A 16,266-nucleotide genomic window follows, 5' to 3' on the forward strand; every position below is an offset into this window, starting at 1 on the left:
TGGGGAGGGGCAGAGCGCCCTTGTGGCCAGGTGACAAGAATCTGCTGCATTTGGCTTGGCTGTGGATGCCTCCCCAGTGGTCCAGACGCATGGCCTCCACTGTCAGGTCCTCTTTTCCCTCCATCTTTTTTGGTTTTTTAGTTGGACCTTTATTTATATGTAGTGCTGAGAGTCTAACCTGGTGCCTCCCACGTGCCAGGCAAGCGCTGCTGCCCTGAGCCACAGCCTCTTTTCCTTCCCTCTGAAAGTGGCTGTGCCAGGGCCAGGTCCGTGCCTCCCAGCCAGCAGCAGGGGCTCTGTGGAGCAGGTGGGCCCTTCCTCAGAGGCGCCCAGCGTCTTCTCTCTCACTCTCGACTGGTCCTTGGGGTCTGCCGCAGCCCCTGATGGCCCTGTGCTTCCCTCTTACAGGAGGAGTTTTAAGGAGGGGTGCCAAGCTGTTTTTCCGCCGACGGCACCCACAGAAAGACCCCAGCATGAGCCAGTCACACAATGACCTCGTGTTCCTGCAGCAGCACGAGGGTGCCCGGAAGAAGGGGGCGACCCTCACTCGGCTGCTAAACAAGAAGCTGCTGTCCAAGCACCGGGGCAAGAGCGCCTTGAATGGGGCCCCCGTGGAGCCCTGCACGTAGGCCGCCTGCCTCTTTCCCTGAACCCCCGATGGTGCCCTCACCAGGACGGAGCAGGAGTGCCGGCCGCTGCCACATGCTCACTCCTCCAGCTTGGCTTTTCCGGCAATTTGGTCTTTTGAAGGGGAAGAACAATCTGTGTCTCCAGCCAGAGGCTTCCCCCAAAGAGAACTGACAAAGCCCAGTTTGCCACCAGGATCCTGGTGGGACCTGCAGCCCCCACCTAAGCATTGAGGTAACAATTAGGAGAGGAGCTCATTACAAGAGCAGCACCATGCTCAGAGGGTCCTGGGAGGGACCGCTGGGGATTTGATCTTACCCACGCAGCCCTCCAGCAGGGCGTGTTTGGGGCCCATGCCTGGGCCATGTCACGGGGAGGTGTGCCCTCTGGGCTGTCACTGTGAACAGAATGGATGGGTCACCTCTCCTAATTTGCTGCTTAAAGAGTACACCTGGCCCGGAGGGCAGGGCAGTGGAAGATGGGCAGAATTTTTGATGAAGAAATTATGATAGGGATTGATGAAATGCTTCGACAAATATAGGGAGGTCTTTGCCTTTGCTGTTAGCCATAGAACTTGAAACTTATGCAAACACTAAGTATGTCCTATGCATATTATACTGAACCTTTCCCCACGGCCACTCCGAGCCTACTTGCCAGCAGAAATAATGGAAGTGCTGATGTGGTTCTTCCATCTTCCTCTGCCACGTCAGAAGCTCCGAATGCCGGGGAGCAGTCCACGTGCAGATTTCCTCGCCGTCTGGTGCGCTTACTAGACAAGGGCGAGGCGAGCCTGACCCAGGAAGTTGGGAGCAATAAGTGACACCTCATAGAACATGGTAACCCCCATACGCGCGCGCATGCGCAGGTGCACGCGGACACGGTTTTTGCCAAATATTGTCTACAGCCAAAACAAAGTACTTGCAGGGCACTAGAAGAAATTATTTTGTATCTCAGGTGTCCGACACTTAGGAATGGGAATTGAATAACAAACAGCCAAACATGGAGATTGATTTGATGGGCTCTTCAGATTTTTGCTGTGAATGGTTCTCCTGGCCACATTTTGGGGTGTCCTTGTTTTGGTTCCAGTGGGAAGAATGATAAGCTTGGCACCTATTTTTAAAACCCCTGTGTACCTAGCAAACAGCTCCCCTCATCAGTACGCCTGTGACTTGGGTCATTCACAGGTTTCCACTCCAACTCTTGAAGGTGTAATGCCAGCAGACATGCTTGTTAAAGAGTGATTGTCCCTGAGGTGACACGTTTTGACCCTTTAATGAGACTGCTGTTCTTCCAGTGAGATGGAGAAGGCTGGCGTGACCCTGACCTCCAGCAGATGGGCAAGTGGATGTGCGCCTTCCCACGGCCCGTTAACCCTTCACAGTGTGTTTCAGGGGAATAGAACCATCCAGGAGCAAAGCCCTTGGTGAGAGTCAAAACTGAAGGACTTTTTTTCTTTCCTGTTTTTGAGGGAGAGATTCAAAAACTACACTGGGAATTTCACTTTCAAATGCACATTAAAGAATTCTTAGGTGTTCCGGTGATTATCAAGTGACTTTAAAATGACTTTTTTAACCATGCTTTTTAAAAAAAGATTGCATTTGAAGGTTAACCATTGTAAAGTTCCAAAGTATATAAACAGCAAGTTAGTCCCCAAAGTTAGTAATTGCCACTAACTTTGGGGGATGGGAGGGGCCACCTCAATGGTTTGTTTTAGTTGAAGTATTACTGTCCTTTGTCTTGCAATGGGCAGGACCTGTGACATCTGAGAATCCAATCTAAGAGGGTGTCATGTGTCTGAATCCCAGAATCCCATCAGAAATGTTTGTATAGGTTGGGCATCCCTTACCTGAAATTCTTAACGCCAAAATTGTTGCAGAGTGCTTTTGGATTTTGAACGTGTGAACAGACTTTACCAATCAAATATCCCTAATCTAGAAATCCAAAATCTGAAATGCCTGGAAATTCAAAACGCTTTGAGCTCCTCGATGCTTTAAAAGTTTCAGATTTAGGATTTTGGGGTTAGGGATGCTCAACCTATACAATATTAAAAAAAATTTTTTTTTTGGTCTGTTTGGTTTTGAAATTCAGGTAGGCTCAATTAAAAAAAAAATAGAAGAAATGCTTTCACCATCCCATTCCCAGGTACCCCCATGAACGTTCTGTTGCCGTTCAACACCCAGGTCTGGGGCTCGCTTCCTGGGGGTGCACCCTCGCCATCTCTGAGTGGCCTTTCTGAGTCATAGAGGAAACTGCTTCTGGGGTGCAGGGGGCATCCTGAGGAACAGGCTGTGCAATACTGTGAAATTCCCTCCCACGCTGTTTATCTTGGTCTGCTCTTTTTTTTTTTTTTTTTTTAAACAGTGTGAGTTATTTATGTTAAAGTGAATGTCTTAAAGGTGATTAAGATCCTACACTAAATGCTGACCACACTTACGTGTCAATCTCCTTTATTCCCAGTTGAGGATTTATTTTATTTTTTTTTGTCTTGATGGAATTTTTGCAGAGTGGCATTTTATAAGTACCACATGCTAACCGATTGTGCCACCCAGACTCCCAGAGTGGCATTTTAGAGGTGATTCCTCACGAACGCTCATGCCCATGTGGGTCTCCTGCCTTGGGCAGGTGCTCGTGTGGGTTTGAATGAGCAGCCCTGTCCTTCCTCTGCTTGAGGATGAGCCTGCGTCTGTTGTGGAGGAACGCAGTGGACCTGTGTGTGTGTGTGTGTGTGTGTGAACGTAGCAATAACAAAGTAGGGGTCTCTTTGTTTCAGCTGAAACCTGCTGTGACAAAGAGGATTAGACAGAGCACTTTATCAATCTAGTTTCAAATTTAAGTTCACAACCAGCCCCCGGTCCTCGCGGTGACTACTTGGCCAGGTGCTGCCAGCCAATGACAAATTTGGTGCCCGTCTGGACTTTTGCTTTGGTCTTACTGGCCACATCTACAGAGAGTTGCAATTTTTCTTGAGCAGAAAGGGAAAGATTAATTTACATTGCTGTCACCCAAAGTGGGTGTTTTCTGGGTAATAAACTTAAGGTTCTTGGCCTTGAACCCACAGACTACAAGTTGATGGACATTGGAAGTCAAAACATGTGTCTCTTTGAGACAGAAACAGGCCTGGGTACTGAGCCTCACGTCAGCCCCTCTCTCCATGGCCCCCAACTGACCCAGAAGTGATTACCAAAGCAACGCCTCACCCTGCACAACAAGCTCAGGTTATCTTTGGCTCACAGTCCCCTGCACTCCTGTCCCCCGTGCTGGAGGCACTGGACACTCGTCCACCCCCGGCTCACCCGGGTCAGCGATGCTCCATCACCCCTTGGCTGGCAGTCTGGTCTTCTCCCCCACACCACGTCAAGCTGCATTTTAAAAAGAGAAGAAAGTTCTCCCGGGTGGAAAGGTCTGGCGTGGTTCTGAGCACGGTGGCCGATGCCATGGCGATGACTGTATTTCTTGGAAGCACTTTAAAAACAGGTGCTGGTCTCGTGAGCCCGTGCCCTTGGCTCCGGGCAGTTTCCTCTAAAGATCGTGTGGCTAGGACATGAATGACCTTTGAAAGAAATAAATGTGCACATGCAACACCATACGCTCAGCTGTCTTTGTGTTTTGTGGAGCCCTGTGCTGTCTCAAGAGTCCCGGGACCACCTCCAAGGGTCTCTGAATTGCGGTCTTTCTCGATTCCTGCATGTGACTAACCACCAGGCCAGCTGACCCAAGAGAAGGCAGCCATTGCCCCGTGTCTTCTTCATCCTTAGTTCTTGGCAAAAGACTTTCTCTTTCTGGTAAGATTTTGAAGCCACTGAGCATTAGTCTAGGCTTTGGGCTAAAATAACTTACACAGAAAGCATTTCCAGTGCCCTTTTGGGCCATGGTACTCTGCAGGCCAGGGACCCTGGTGGAGCCTGGCACGTCGGGGCAGGGAAGCCCTGGGCTTGGGTACAGCTTCGGGAGCAAAGCAGGAGGATCAAGGCATCTCGAGGGCATGCCTCAGGTTGTTGTCACCTGCGGTGGCTACCACAGGCCCTACGTTGACCTGAAAAGATCCAAGGCACGTTGCCTCCTGGAGCTGAAGGCAGGACATGTTCGTCTGTCCTTGGACTCCTGCTTGCAATAGGTAGGTGCAGGGGGCAGGTGCCTTCTCAGCCATGGGTGCCAGGGTGTCTGCTTTCGTGGGGCTGGTGACGATTCTGTGGTGGGGCAACGGGGCCTGGCATGGTCGGAGACATGGCAACCCCACAGCTCCAGGCCTGAGGTGAGGCAGAACTTCCTGGCTGAGGGTGTGGTAGAGGAGGGCAGCTCAGGATAGGTAACTAGAGCAGGTCAGCAGGTAACAGGTAAGCAGAGCGAGACCTCCACTCACCAGGGACAAACTATAAACCCCAAAGTCACAATCCAGGGACCCACCTCCTTCAGCCACATTCTACCTTCCTCCAGTCCATTAGTAGGTCAATCCACTGACAAGGTCATACCTCTGACGATCTACTCATCTCACAGCTTGCACTGTCTCACACATGAGCTTCTGGGAGGCACTTCATATTTAAACCGTAACTTTCCATCCTTGGCCCCCAAAAGCTCATACCCACCTCACAATGCAAAATACACTTGGTCCACTTCCAGGAGTCCCTATAGTCTCAACAGTTCTACCACTGCCCCACAGTCCAAGTCCAATATCGTATCCAAGACTTAAGATAAATTCATGGATGTTGTCCCCGGTAAAGGTCAAAAGCAAGTCACATATACCCAATATGTAATGGCCCAGAGTAAACATTCCCATTCCACAAGGGACAAATAGGGACAAGACCAAAGCAAGACTGAAACTCTGGGGGGCAAGCAAGTCCTGTAGCTCTATGTCCAGCACCTGGGCACTTGGCAGGGAGATGGTCTCCCCGGGCTCTGGGCTGCGGCCCACACAGCCTCTCTGCTGCTTGTCTCTGCCCGTACCTGCCGCTTTCCTCAGTGCTGTCCTATGTTACTGGCACCTTTGGGGTCTCCACTGAGGCTTCTGGCTTCCTTCTCACCCCTTCACGTATTGGCCTCTCAGGGGCGTCCCACAGGGACTCTGACCCTGCTGCACTTTGCCAGGCCTCCAGGCCCTCCTTTGCAATCTTGGTGAGAGCCTTTGCGACCCCCAGACTCCGGCATCCTTCATTCCCGCAGCACCAGCACGATGTGATGGATTCCAAGGTCTGCCACCATCTTGAGCTACCAGGAGCTAAGCCTGCTGGGACCACGGATGCAGCATCTTCTGCATGCCTGGGTGGCCGAGCATGGTAAAAACAAACCCCAAAACTTACTAGCACCCCCCTCCCCCAAGCTGGATGCCCCTTTGGTCTCTTCTCAAAAAAATGTCTTCTTTTACACCCTGGAGAGGGAGAGGTGTGGTCTTACCAATTCCTGAGAAGCCCTCAAGCCATCTTTCCTATTATTTCTTTAGTGGTTCTAATTTCTTTAACAGCCACACATTCCTTAGCCCTAGTTTTGCTCACACTTTTCTGCCCGGAAGGTTTTCAAATCTTTCTGCTCTGCTTTCTGCTCCTGGTTATCATGGTAAGCTTGGCTAAAATCCACCAGCAACATTCATGCACTGTCTGAATGCTGCGCTACCTCTAAATTCCCTCCACAGACAAATCACTACATCCCCTTTAAATTCAGCCTCCCAGTCTCAGGACACGGGCAAGATGTAGATACCTTCTTTGTCAGAACGTGATATGAATGGCCTCCAGTCCAACTTCAACCGCATCCTCTCCTCTGAAACCTCAGTGCCACTGCGTTCAGGCCTTCTGAACTCACTGCAGTCACCCATCAAGCTCTGTTTACAACATCTACAGCTTCTCTAAACTTTTCAAACACCCCTCCCCCCCGATGCCACACAAACCAGCTCCAAAAGCTTCTGAGCCCCATGGTTGCATCAGTCACAGCAACGTCCCACTCCTCAGTACCAATTTCTGTTTTAGTTAGCTTTTTCATTGCTGTGACAAAAACAACACAGAGGACAGGTTTATTTTGGCTCATGATTTCGGAAGTTCAGTCTATGACCACCTGACTCTGCAGCTCTGGACCTAAGGTGAGGCGGGTCATCATGGCAGAAAAAGGCAGTTCAGGACCTGAAAACCAGGAAGCAGAGGGCTCTGCTCAACAGGGACAAAATAGCAACCCCCAAGGCACACCCCAGTGACAACCTTCTTCCAGCCACACCCTACCTGCCTATGGTTATCATCCAGTTAACCCTTATCAGCAGAGTCACACAATCTCTCATAATCTAATCATCTCACCTCTGATTGTCACACATGGGTTTTGGGGGGACACCTCATATCTAAACCACAAGGTCTTTGTTACTCTAAGTCCTTCACTCTTGCTATGACCTGCCACTTTCTGTCAGAACCTATTTAGTGTGCAGAGACCCAGAGAACTGGCCACCTGAGTGATAGCCGGAAGGGGTGCACAGGGGGGTGCTGTGGTGTATGTCAGCTATAGGTGTGCGGAGGGGGCTGGAGAGCATTTGGGCAAAGACCTGGATGAAGGGACGGCGGTGGGAAACCTGGGAGAAGGAAGGCTGCCAGGAGGCGGGGTCTGAGCAGGAAGAGGCCAGGGTGGACAGCTGAGTGGTTCTGGAAAGGTGAGGGGTGCTCTGGGTCGGCTTCCGTACTGCAACTGGGAAGCCACTGTAGATGTTGGGGCAGGGAGCCCCCTGAACATCTTTCCTCTCTGCTACATGACCTGGCACCCCATGGACTGCCCAGGAGCACCCAACACTTCCCTCTGAATGGCACTTAGTTATGACTAACCTTACACAGGTGCCCCTCTGCATAGTGCATCTCTGCAGGGTGAGCTACATGTGGAATTGGTGGGCCAAAGGCATCTGGAATCTCTACGGGTATGTACATTCACCTTCCCCCTAGCACAGGACGGCAGTGTTCCTCTAGAATCCCTCCAAAGTAATGCTATGAATCTTTTATTTTTTTGCTAATCCAATAAAAATCCCCTCACTGGAATCCTGTTTGTTCTCTTATTTCAGATACGAGAGTTAAATGTCTTCTCATGTGCCTAAGAGACACTGTATTCTCTTTTTGTGAGCGACTCCAAGGACCTCACATACACGGGAAAGGAGCTCTTTGTGGTCCCAGTTCAAATAAATCTCCCCAGTTCCTCCTCCTCCTCTCACGGGACGTCTTGGCAGGCCAGAATGGGAGACAGTGTGCCCCTCTGAACGGGGGACACCAGGACTAGATCAAGAGAGCCAAGTCCCTTCTATTTCCAGTGTTTTGTCATCACACACTTTTTATTTTAGATCAGGCCTCATGAATGCCGGCCAGGCCCTTTAGCACTGAGACACATCCCCAGTCCTTGTAACTTTGAGGCAGGGTGTCCTTGACTGGCGCAGGCCTGCCTGTGCCTGGCCTGTGCCTCTTGATCTGAGTCTGGGGATTACTAGCACAGGGTGCTGCACACACACTCCATGGCCGGGTGCTTCAACCGCCCAAGCTTTTCACTTGGCTGCTCCAAGGCAGCCGCTGGAGTGAAGCCCCTGGGAGGATTCCAACCCCTGGCGCTGCAGCTGCTAGGCCTGTGACTTCAAGAAGTCCTTATAAACCAAACAAAAAGCCAGCCCAGAATGCCAACACCGGCTAAACTCAGAAATTAGGACAATCTGGCAACCCCAGACCTGATCTGGAGAAAACTCGACCCCCTCCACGTCACCACCACCTTCCACCCTCGGAAACCACAGCACCTAGCAGCTGTAGGGAGAAAAGGGACCAGTAGGGCTGGACCTTGCTTGGCGGCAGAGTGCCCTCTGCCCCACGCTGGCGGCGTCCAAGCCTCCCGCTCCTGTCCTGCCCTTCCAGTCTGTCCTGAACACGGCCGGCCACCCACTCCTCCAGGTGCCCCGTCCATGCTGCCTGCTCCCCCAGCTCCTGGGTCCACGCTGTGAGTCACACGTTCCCCCAGCCCTCCATCCACACCGCCCCCCCACGCTCCCCCAACCCCTAAGCACGCTGCCCGCTCCACCGGTCCCGACGACGCCGCCCGCCACACGCTCCCCGACTCCTAGTCCACCCCCCCCACTCCGTTCCCCAACACCCCATCCATGCACTGCCGCCTGCTCTTCAACACCCCGTCCACCCCGACACCCCGTCCACCCGGTCCGCTCCGGCCCCTCCATGCACCCTCGCCGCTCCCCGACACCCCGTCCACTCACAGCCGCCCGCTCCCCGACACCCCGTCCACTCACCCTCGCCCGCTCCCCGACACCCCATCACTCACCGCCGCCCGCTCCCAGGGCATCCACGCACCCGTGCCCACTCCTTCACACCCCGTCTCCACGCAAACGGCTCCCCGACACGCCGTCGGCTCCCCGGCCCTCCACGCACCTCGCCCGCTCCCAGACACCCTGTCCACTCACCGCCACCCGCTCCCGGACACCTCGTCTGCTCCCCGGCCCTCCACGCACCTGGTCCGCTCCCAGACACTCGGTCTACTCACTGCCACCCGCTCCCCGACACCCCGTCTGCTCCCAGCCTTCCACGCACCTCGCCAGCTCCCCGACACCCCGTCCACTCACCGCCGCCCGCTCCCCGACACGACGTCCACTCCGCCCGCTCCCCGACACCCCTCCGCTCCCCGGCCCCTCCACGCACCCTCGCCCGCTCCCCGACATCCCGTCCGCTCCCCGGCCCTCCAGGCACCTCGCCCGCTCCCCGACACCCCGTCCACGCCGCCCGCTCCGCCCCGCCCCGCCCGCGCCCGGCCGCGCACTACAACTCCCACGATGCCGCGCCGCCGCCCCCCCGGCTTCCGGTGCTGCGCAGTTTCCGGAGCGGATCGCAACCCGGAGTCCGGATCCGATCCTGCTCTGCACATTCCAAAGGCAGGTAAAGCCCCGGGCCCGGCCCGCCGCCCGCCCCGGCGCGCGCCCCCCGCCCGGCCCGCGCCGCCCGCCCGCCGCCGCCCGGCGCCCACCCGCCCCGCTGCGCCCGCCCGCCCCGGTCCAGCCGCCATGCCGACTGTTCTTTGTTACATTCGCCGGCCGCGGGCGCCGTGGGCGATCGGAGTCAAAACCCGGCTGGATTTCCGGAGCCGCTCCGGGATCGCCCTGCGCGCCCGCCCGCCGCCGCCCGCCGGGTCCCGCCGCCGCGGGCGCTCCGGGCCGTCCGCGCCCGCCGCCCAGTACCGGGCCCGCGCCGCGCCCGCCGCCCACGGCCCGGCCCGCACCCTCCGCGCCGCCCGCCCGCCCGCGCCCACGCACGCGCCCCGCGCCCGCGGCCGCCCGCTCCCGCTGCGGGGCCGGCCCGGTGCCCACCGCCCTCCGCGCCGCCCTGGCGGGCCCGCTGCCCCCGCGCAGCCCAGTGTGGGCGCCAGGCCCCGGCCACGCAAAACGGCCCCCGCCGGCCCAGCGCGGGATTTCCGCGCCCTCCGCCCCGCGTGGCCTCCCTGACGTCGCTTCCCGCGTCCTCGGGCAGAGCCGGCAACACGGAGAGGCCCCGGGCCCCAGCCCCTAGTGGGAGTAGAAAAGCGGAGGGCTGGCGGTGGCCTCCCCAGGGCCCCTTGACCTTACTTGGGTGAACCCTTTGGTGCCAGGGGGAAGGGCGTGAAAGCGGCGACAGGTGCCCAGGGAAGAAGTGGACAAGTGGGGCGAGGGCCACGTGCGGCCTCCTGTGTTTTTGAGCACACAGACCTGATCACTACTCCCTGGAGGCCAGTGCCATGCACCAAGCCTGGGTGTAGCCCATGAGAGCTATTTTCACACATGCTCAGAAATTGCCACCCCTCTCCCCCGCCAAAGGTGGTTTAAAATGGCAGGAACCAGTGTGCCATCCAGAAGCAGGAGGACCAGTGCCTCCACTAGTGGTCCACCAGTGCCAGCATTTGCAGAAGCCACACCTAATGCGGAGTGTGGGGACCCTACTGGAGCCTGAGGCATTTTGAGGGTGAAGAGTGTGGGAGCACCTGGCTGCACAGACCTCCTGAGGGCACCGGACAGTTCTCCCCAGGTAGTGCTGGGGTGAACACTGGCCTGAGTGACACCCACGTACCCACCAAGCCTGGCCTTTTCCACCTCATTTTTATAGCTCCTCTCCACTTCTCTGGGTTTCCTTGAAGTCACAGCCTTACAGTGAATCCTTCAGAAATAGGACTGTTAGTCTGGATTTGAAAAGGGAAAAATACAAAATTTTCTCATTTCTTACATCTATGATTACTACTTTTGCAGCAAAGTTACCAAGAAAGAACATATAAATATGTTTAGTTTTGAAGACAGATGCAACAGTTATTTCTCCAGAAGACAAACTTTAGAAAGCAACCATAGTTGCAAGGCTAATAGCTTATCTTAGAATAATTATATTTGAAAAGGAACTCCGTCCACTGAGGATGTAGCTCTGATATTTTTTTCATTGTTATTGGTGCAGAAGGCCCCGAAAGAAAAATCATACTTTACAGACCTGAGGGAGATCCGGAACAGCTTCTGTGATCATGGGCAGTGACTTAAGTGCTTCCCAGGCTCAGTTTCTCGTTTGCAAAGCATAGCTCACTCTGGCTGGCTCACCGTGGTGTTCAGGTGCACGGATTAGGTGATTTGGCCAACTGTGCACTCAGTAAATCTCTACAGAAGGACACTTTCATGTGCCCCGCACTGAGTAAGAGAAAGCCTGGGGGACCCCAGTTCAGGCAGGTAGGGGAGGCAGTGTAGACAAGAAGCAATAGGAATCCTGGGTAAGACAGTGGTGGGGCATGAAGAAGAAAGGACAGGGGTGGGGCTGCCAGGCGGGCAGGATGGTGCACCCAGGGAGCTGGACCAGAAAGGTCACCTGAGGAGGGGCGTTTGAACGAGACCAGTGCTATGAGGCAGCCTCTTGGAGATCAGAAGGAATTCATCCCAGACACATGCCTGATAATTGCAAAGGTCTTGGGGTGGGAATAAGCTTTGGGCCTCAAGGATGGAGAGACCAGTGTGGTGAAGAGGAGGGGAGGCAGCAGGACCGCATTTTTATTCTGAGCACCACAGGTTCCCCTGGGGGCTTAAAGCAGGGCTGGAGCAGGGTCTGTGTTCTTAGATGACCTTATGGCTGCTGAGTGGGTGTGACAGGAATCCAGGCCCAATAGGACTTCATTCAAACAGGTGTCCACAGAGGGGAGCCAGGTGGGGACTGAGCTGTCCATGGGTGGGGCAGGGCCCTGCCCTGGTGAGATGGGTACAGTGGGCCTTGGCCTAGCGGCTCACTGAGGTGCAGAGTACTGCTGGGCCCTCAGGGGTGGGTGGTAAGGGGACCTCAGGGCCCCAGCAGCCAGGCAACCTTCAGCCGTCCCTGTGGGTGGGACCCCAGTTCAGGCAGATAGGGGAGGCAGTATAGACAAGAAGCAATAGGAATCATGGGTAAAACAGTGGTGAGGGCTGCCAGGTGGGCAGGGATGATGCACAGGGCTGGGTGCCATGGGCCTGTCCTCCAGGGACTCCTACTGAGGAAGGACCCCTCCTGTTACAGAGCAGGAGACTCATGGTGAGGGCTGGGGCATGGTCCCTTGGTCCAGCTATGTGGCGGGGACAGACCCTCAGTGGCTTGCAGGGTCCTGCAGGCTGACTGCAGCTATGTGCTTGGCACTGTTGGGGGCAGCCCAAGGCCCGTGTGCAGACCTTCCACTCCGTCTCACCTGTTCCCAGGCCACAGGTGCTCGTGTGCTGGGGAGGAGAGCTGCAGAGGGGAACATTTGTCCACCCGGGACTGATGGGAAGAACGCCCGTCCACCTGCTTGAGCACAGCTTGCTGTGAGGTCGTGATGTTTGTTTGGTGTTGCGGGCAACACAGCGATGGCCGGAAGCAGCCAGCCAGCCTGTGGTCCTGCAGAATCAAGGCCAGTGTCCTGACACACTGTGTGTTGCAGAAAGTTGCAGTGAGGCATCAGTAGAGGAGACTCAAGCACAGCATGTGGCACTGGGCTTGAGTTCTGCAGTGGTGGAAGCAGGAATGGATGGAGCAGAAATGTGGTCAGCTTCCTGTGGCCACAGAAGGGTTTGTTCACATGTGCTGTAGATAGCAGACCATCCCAGCATAGGTGCAGATATCAGTAGATTTACAAGAGTGACAACGGTTTTATTTTAGAAAGTCAAGTTATGTCCCTTGTAGCTCTGGAAACTTGGTGTGAACAGGGCAGGCTGTCAGCTGAATGCAGGAAAGAGCAAGACCCTGGTGGAGAGAGGTGAAGAGATTCCCACACATCGTAGTAGGCATCAGGCTGCCACAGAGAGAGGCCTGGGAAGGAGCAGGGGCTGTGCCAGGCACTGGCTTTGGTCAGAACTAGAGGGAGGGAGGACCAAGGAGCCGGCCTGGATTGTCCCACTGTGGAGGCTCCGGATGCTGGATGGAGGGGCGGCCAGTAAAGGGGCCGAGGAAGGAGCGTCCAGCCAGAGGGAAAGTGACCAGGAGACTGTAGCTCAAGAAGGATGTCCAGGGGGGCAGAGGCCTTCCTGCCGGGAGTCACTGGAGGAGGGACAGGCAGGGGCAGGGGTCTGGTGGAGCCAGAGGCAGCCCGCTCACATGCCAAAGGAGGGGTGAAGTGGGCCAGTCCTCTAGGAGGACTTCAGCAGTAGAAGGGACAGAGAAATGGAGATTCGCGTGGGGAAGGGACCTGCAGGCACACAGTGTGTGCTAGTGCTGGGCTCTGAGTGTCTTGGGTGCTGTAGGGAGAGGTGTGGGGTGTCATGTGGCAGTCGTAGCCAAGAGGGCTATGGGCAGGAGGGGCATTTGGGTTGGGCTTTAAGAACTGAATAGGAGTTTGACAGACGGAGGGCAGTTTCTGCCTTAGCCTGTTTTCTGCTGCTATCCCAGAATACGACCGACTAAGTAAATAATAAAGAAAGGAAATTAAACCTTAGCGCTCTAGAGGGCGGAAGCTCGAGATCCCAGTGCTGGCATCCGCTGAGGCCTCCATGAGGCCCCCTCCGTCCATGTGAAGATGGTAGGGTACACGCCTTTCTCTCCCTCTTGCAGGGTGAGAGTGTGTGAGGGAGAACCTGCTTTTGCAGTCTGTCAGGCGCTGCATCCTGGGTGCCCCGGGTCTGTGGGGTGGATGAGCTCCCGTGGCCCTGGGCTTCCCGTTGCCACAAACCCGAGTGGGGGTGGATTCTCAGAGGCCCTGCTCCTCTCTGCCTGGTGTGCGCTGTCTGTCCTGGCTCTGCTTGGCCTGTTGGTGGTGCAGCAGTCTGGGCTTCAGGTCACAGGTCACTTTGCCCAAGCATCGGAAACCTCCACCTCGGCCGAATGACACGGCTCAGGTGCAACAGCGCTGTCAGCCACTGACTTGCCCAGCTGGACCATTTGGGTTCTTGCTCCCACCACTCTGGGGAGGAAGGACACCTGCACCAGGGCCCTGCCTTTGAGAAGGGTGTGCACAGGTATTGTAACTCAGGTCTTTGCTCTTTGTAAGTGTAAATGTGTGAATTCGTAATTTTGTGGGTTTAATGGACTCATTAGTTATGCTGCTAGTGCCTTAGAGTGAACAAAACCTGCTACTCCAGCACTGTTGGGCAACAAGCCCGCTGCAGCCCCGCCGACCAGGCTGCTCAATGCAGACCTGGCGGGTTGGGTGCTGACCCAGGTGAGGGTCCACTCTGCCTCTGTCCATGTGGAGGTGGGCGCGCGCCTTTCTCTCCTCTTGGCCCAGAAATTCCTCTTAAAGAACCAGAAGTGAAAATGAGAATGCAGACGTCCTTTTGGGGGAAGCCAAGAGGTTCAGAAAGAGAACAGAGAAGAAATTCTAGAAGAAATAGTGACAGAAACCTCAGGGCTCGGGACAAAGTGTCAGGCGGAGAGGGCTGCCCCAAGGCTGCTTAGCATGACGCTGAGGCCGACCTTCGAGGGTACTGTGGTGGAGTGGCACCTGGGGCCTCTGCCAGCCGCAAAGAGATCAGACTGGTAGCTGTGAGGACATCCGGAAGATGGACCTCCAGGTCCCTGTCAGCCAGGGTAGCTCCAGGGAGAATGTCCCCAGATCCAGGGAGTGGATCCAGGAAAGGAGTGGATCTAGGAAGCTGCGGAGGATGTGGGAAGGCGGCCCTGCTGCCCCTGCTCCACAGCATCTGCAGGGCCTCTGCACACAGGCACAGCGTCCAGACCCACCCAGGCCCGCTGGCCGGCACAGGACGCAGGGCCCGCAGGAGACAGCTAAGCACACCCAGTACTGCGGCTTCCCTGTGCAGCAGAGTGTCATCGCACACGCACACAAGGCAGCAAGCAGAACTATGCACCAGAACCAAGCCAGCCCGAAACAAGCAGCGGACTTCAGAGGCGGGCTGGAGACGTGTGGCACACGTGTTGACGCCCCAGAGGTTTTCAGAGTCACGTGTGCCACACTCTGACTTACCAGACCTGGGGGGATGCCAGGTGAGCATGCAAGCTCGTGCGTTCCGTGAACAAACGCTGGCTAAGGGGCAGCAGCAGAGGCCACAGGACAGCCAGAGAGCAGGCTGGAGATCTGCCTGTGGGTCTGGGGGCCAGACAGGGATTGATATACTGGGACGACAGGGGACCAGGCATTGCCAGCCCCATTCAGTTGAGTGTCAAGTCACCAAGAACCATGGGGGCATGGACGCCTGAGAAGCAGTCTCGTCAAACTGGGGTCTGGCTGGTCACCACCTCCAGTGCTGTGAGGTCCTGACATCGTTATTGCCCCAGAAGCCTCCAGTTCCCCTCGGGGGCGACCTGCCTGCAGGACTCACTCTTCCTCTTGACCATATGGTAGCTACTGTTCCCTTGGTGTCCTCAGTCTTGAAGGGGGACAAGGTCAGTTAGGTCATCACTTAGGGTCAGTCCACCTGCAATGCCAGGTTTTAGATGGACCTCCGTAGTGGTGACCACGTCTGTGTGCAGAGCTGAGTGGGCTCCGTCCCGCAGTTTGATGTGGGAGGACAGATACAAAAGGAAGGCACCTTGGGCTGTGCGCTGGGTGTCTGCAGGCCTAGTGAGGAGTCCACACCTTGAGCAGATGCAGTGCTCAGTCCCTGACTGCGGCAGAGGCCCACTGTCTGGTGCCCGCTGTAGTCTAGGACATGTGCAACAGGACTCCAGAGTGCCCACTCTGCTCTCCTGGGCCACCATGGTGGCAGGGCCAGGTGGGGAAGCAGAGGCCAAGTAAGTGGTGTGTGGAGGTGTCTGTAGGCAGAGCAGCGCCCGACCTGCGGCCTGGGAACCTGTACCAGGCCTGCCACGCCCCCGGCAGCTGGTCTGCCCTCCAGGCGTGTGGCTCTGGCCGGGAAGGAAGGTGTGGCTCATACAGCTCCATCCTCTGACGCTGACGAGAAGGCCGGAGAAGAAAGGGTGAACCCCGGCTGAGAGCAGCGCAGGGCCGGGGCGGCCTAGAAGTGAACTCTGTGAAGTGTGGGGAACCCCTTCCTTTGGCGGGAAGAGGGCACTGTGTGCGGGGGATGAGTCAGGAAGAGGGCAGCTACAGAGTGGTCCGTGCCAGGATCACGAGTTCCAGCTTCGTTGGGAGAGGCAGCCAGGGACAGCTGGATTTCGCCCTGTGCCCGCAGTGCTGAAAGTGTGCTGTCTACACCTGGACTGCCACAGTGGTTAGGTCGACACGGGTGTGGCAGCGCTGGAGGAGGAGGGAGTATGGGGAGGAGGAGTCGGAAGACACTTTTGTGGCACT

The 16,266-nt window shown here is 56.0% G+C and overlaps 1 protein-coding gene across 1 annotated transcript in view; it reads left to right on the forward strand.

Moving 5' to 3' along the window:
* The window catches only part of C2cd2 (C2 calcium dependent domain containing 2), a 50,709-nt gene extending 46,498 nt beyond the window's left edge, over window positions 1-4,211 (forward strand). The window contains exon 14 of the mRNA XM_076867586.2: window positions 409-4,211. Coding sequence (XP_076723701.2) covers window positions 409-629 — 221 coding nt within the window. The 3' untranslated portion in view covers window positions 630-4,211. The remainder of the gene's footprint in view (window positions 1-408) is intronic.
* Window positions 4,212-16,266: the final 12,055 nt, after the last annotated feature.

This window comes from Callospermophilus lateralis, chromosome 10, assembly GCF_048772815.1.
Source record: "Callospermophilus lateralis isolate mCalLat2 chromosome 10, mCalLat2.hap1, whole genome shotgun sequence".
Classification (NCBI taxonomy): domain Eukaryota; kingdom Metazoa; phylum Chordata; class Mammalia; order Rodentia; family Sciuridae; genus Callospermophilus; species Callospermophilus lateralis.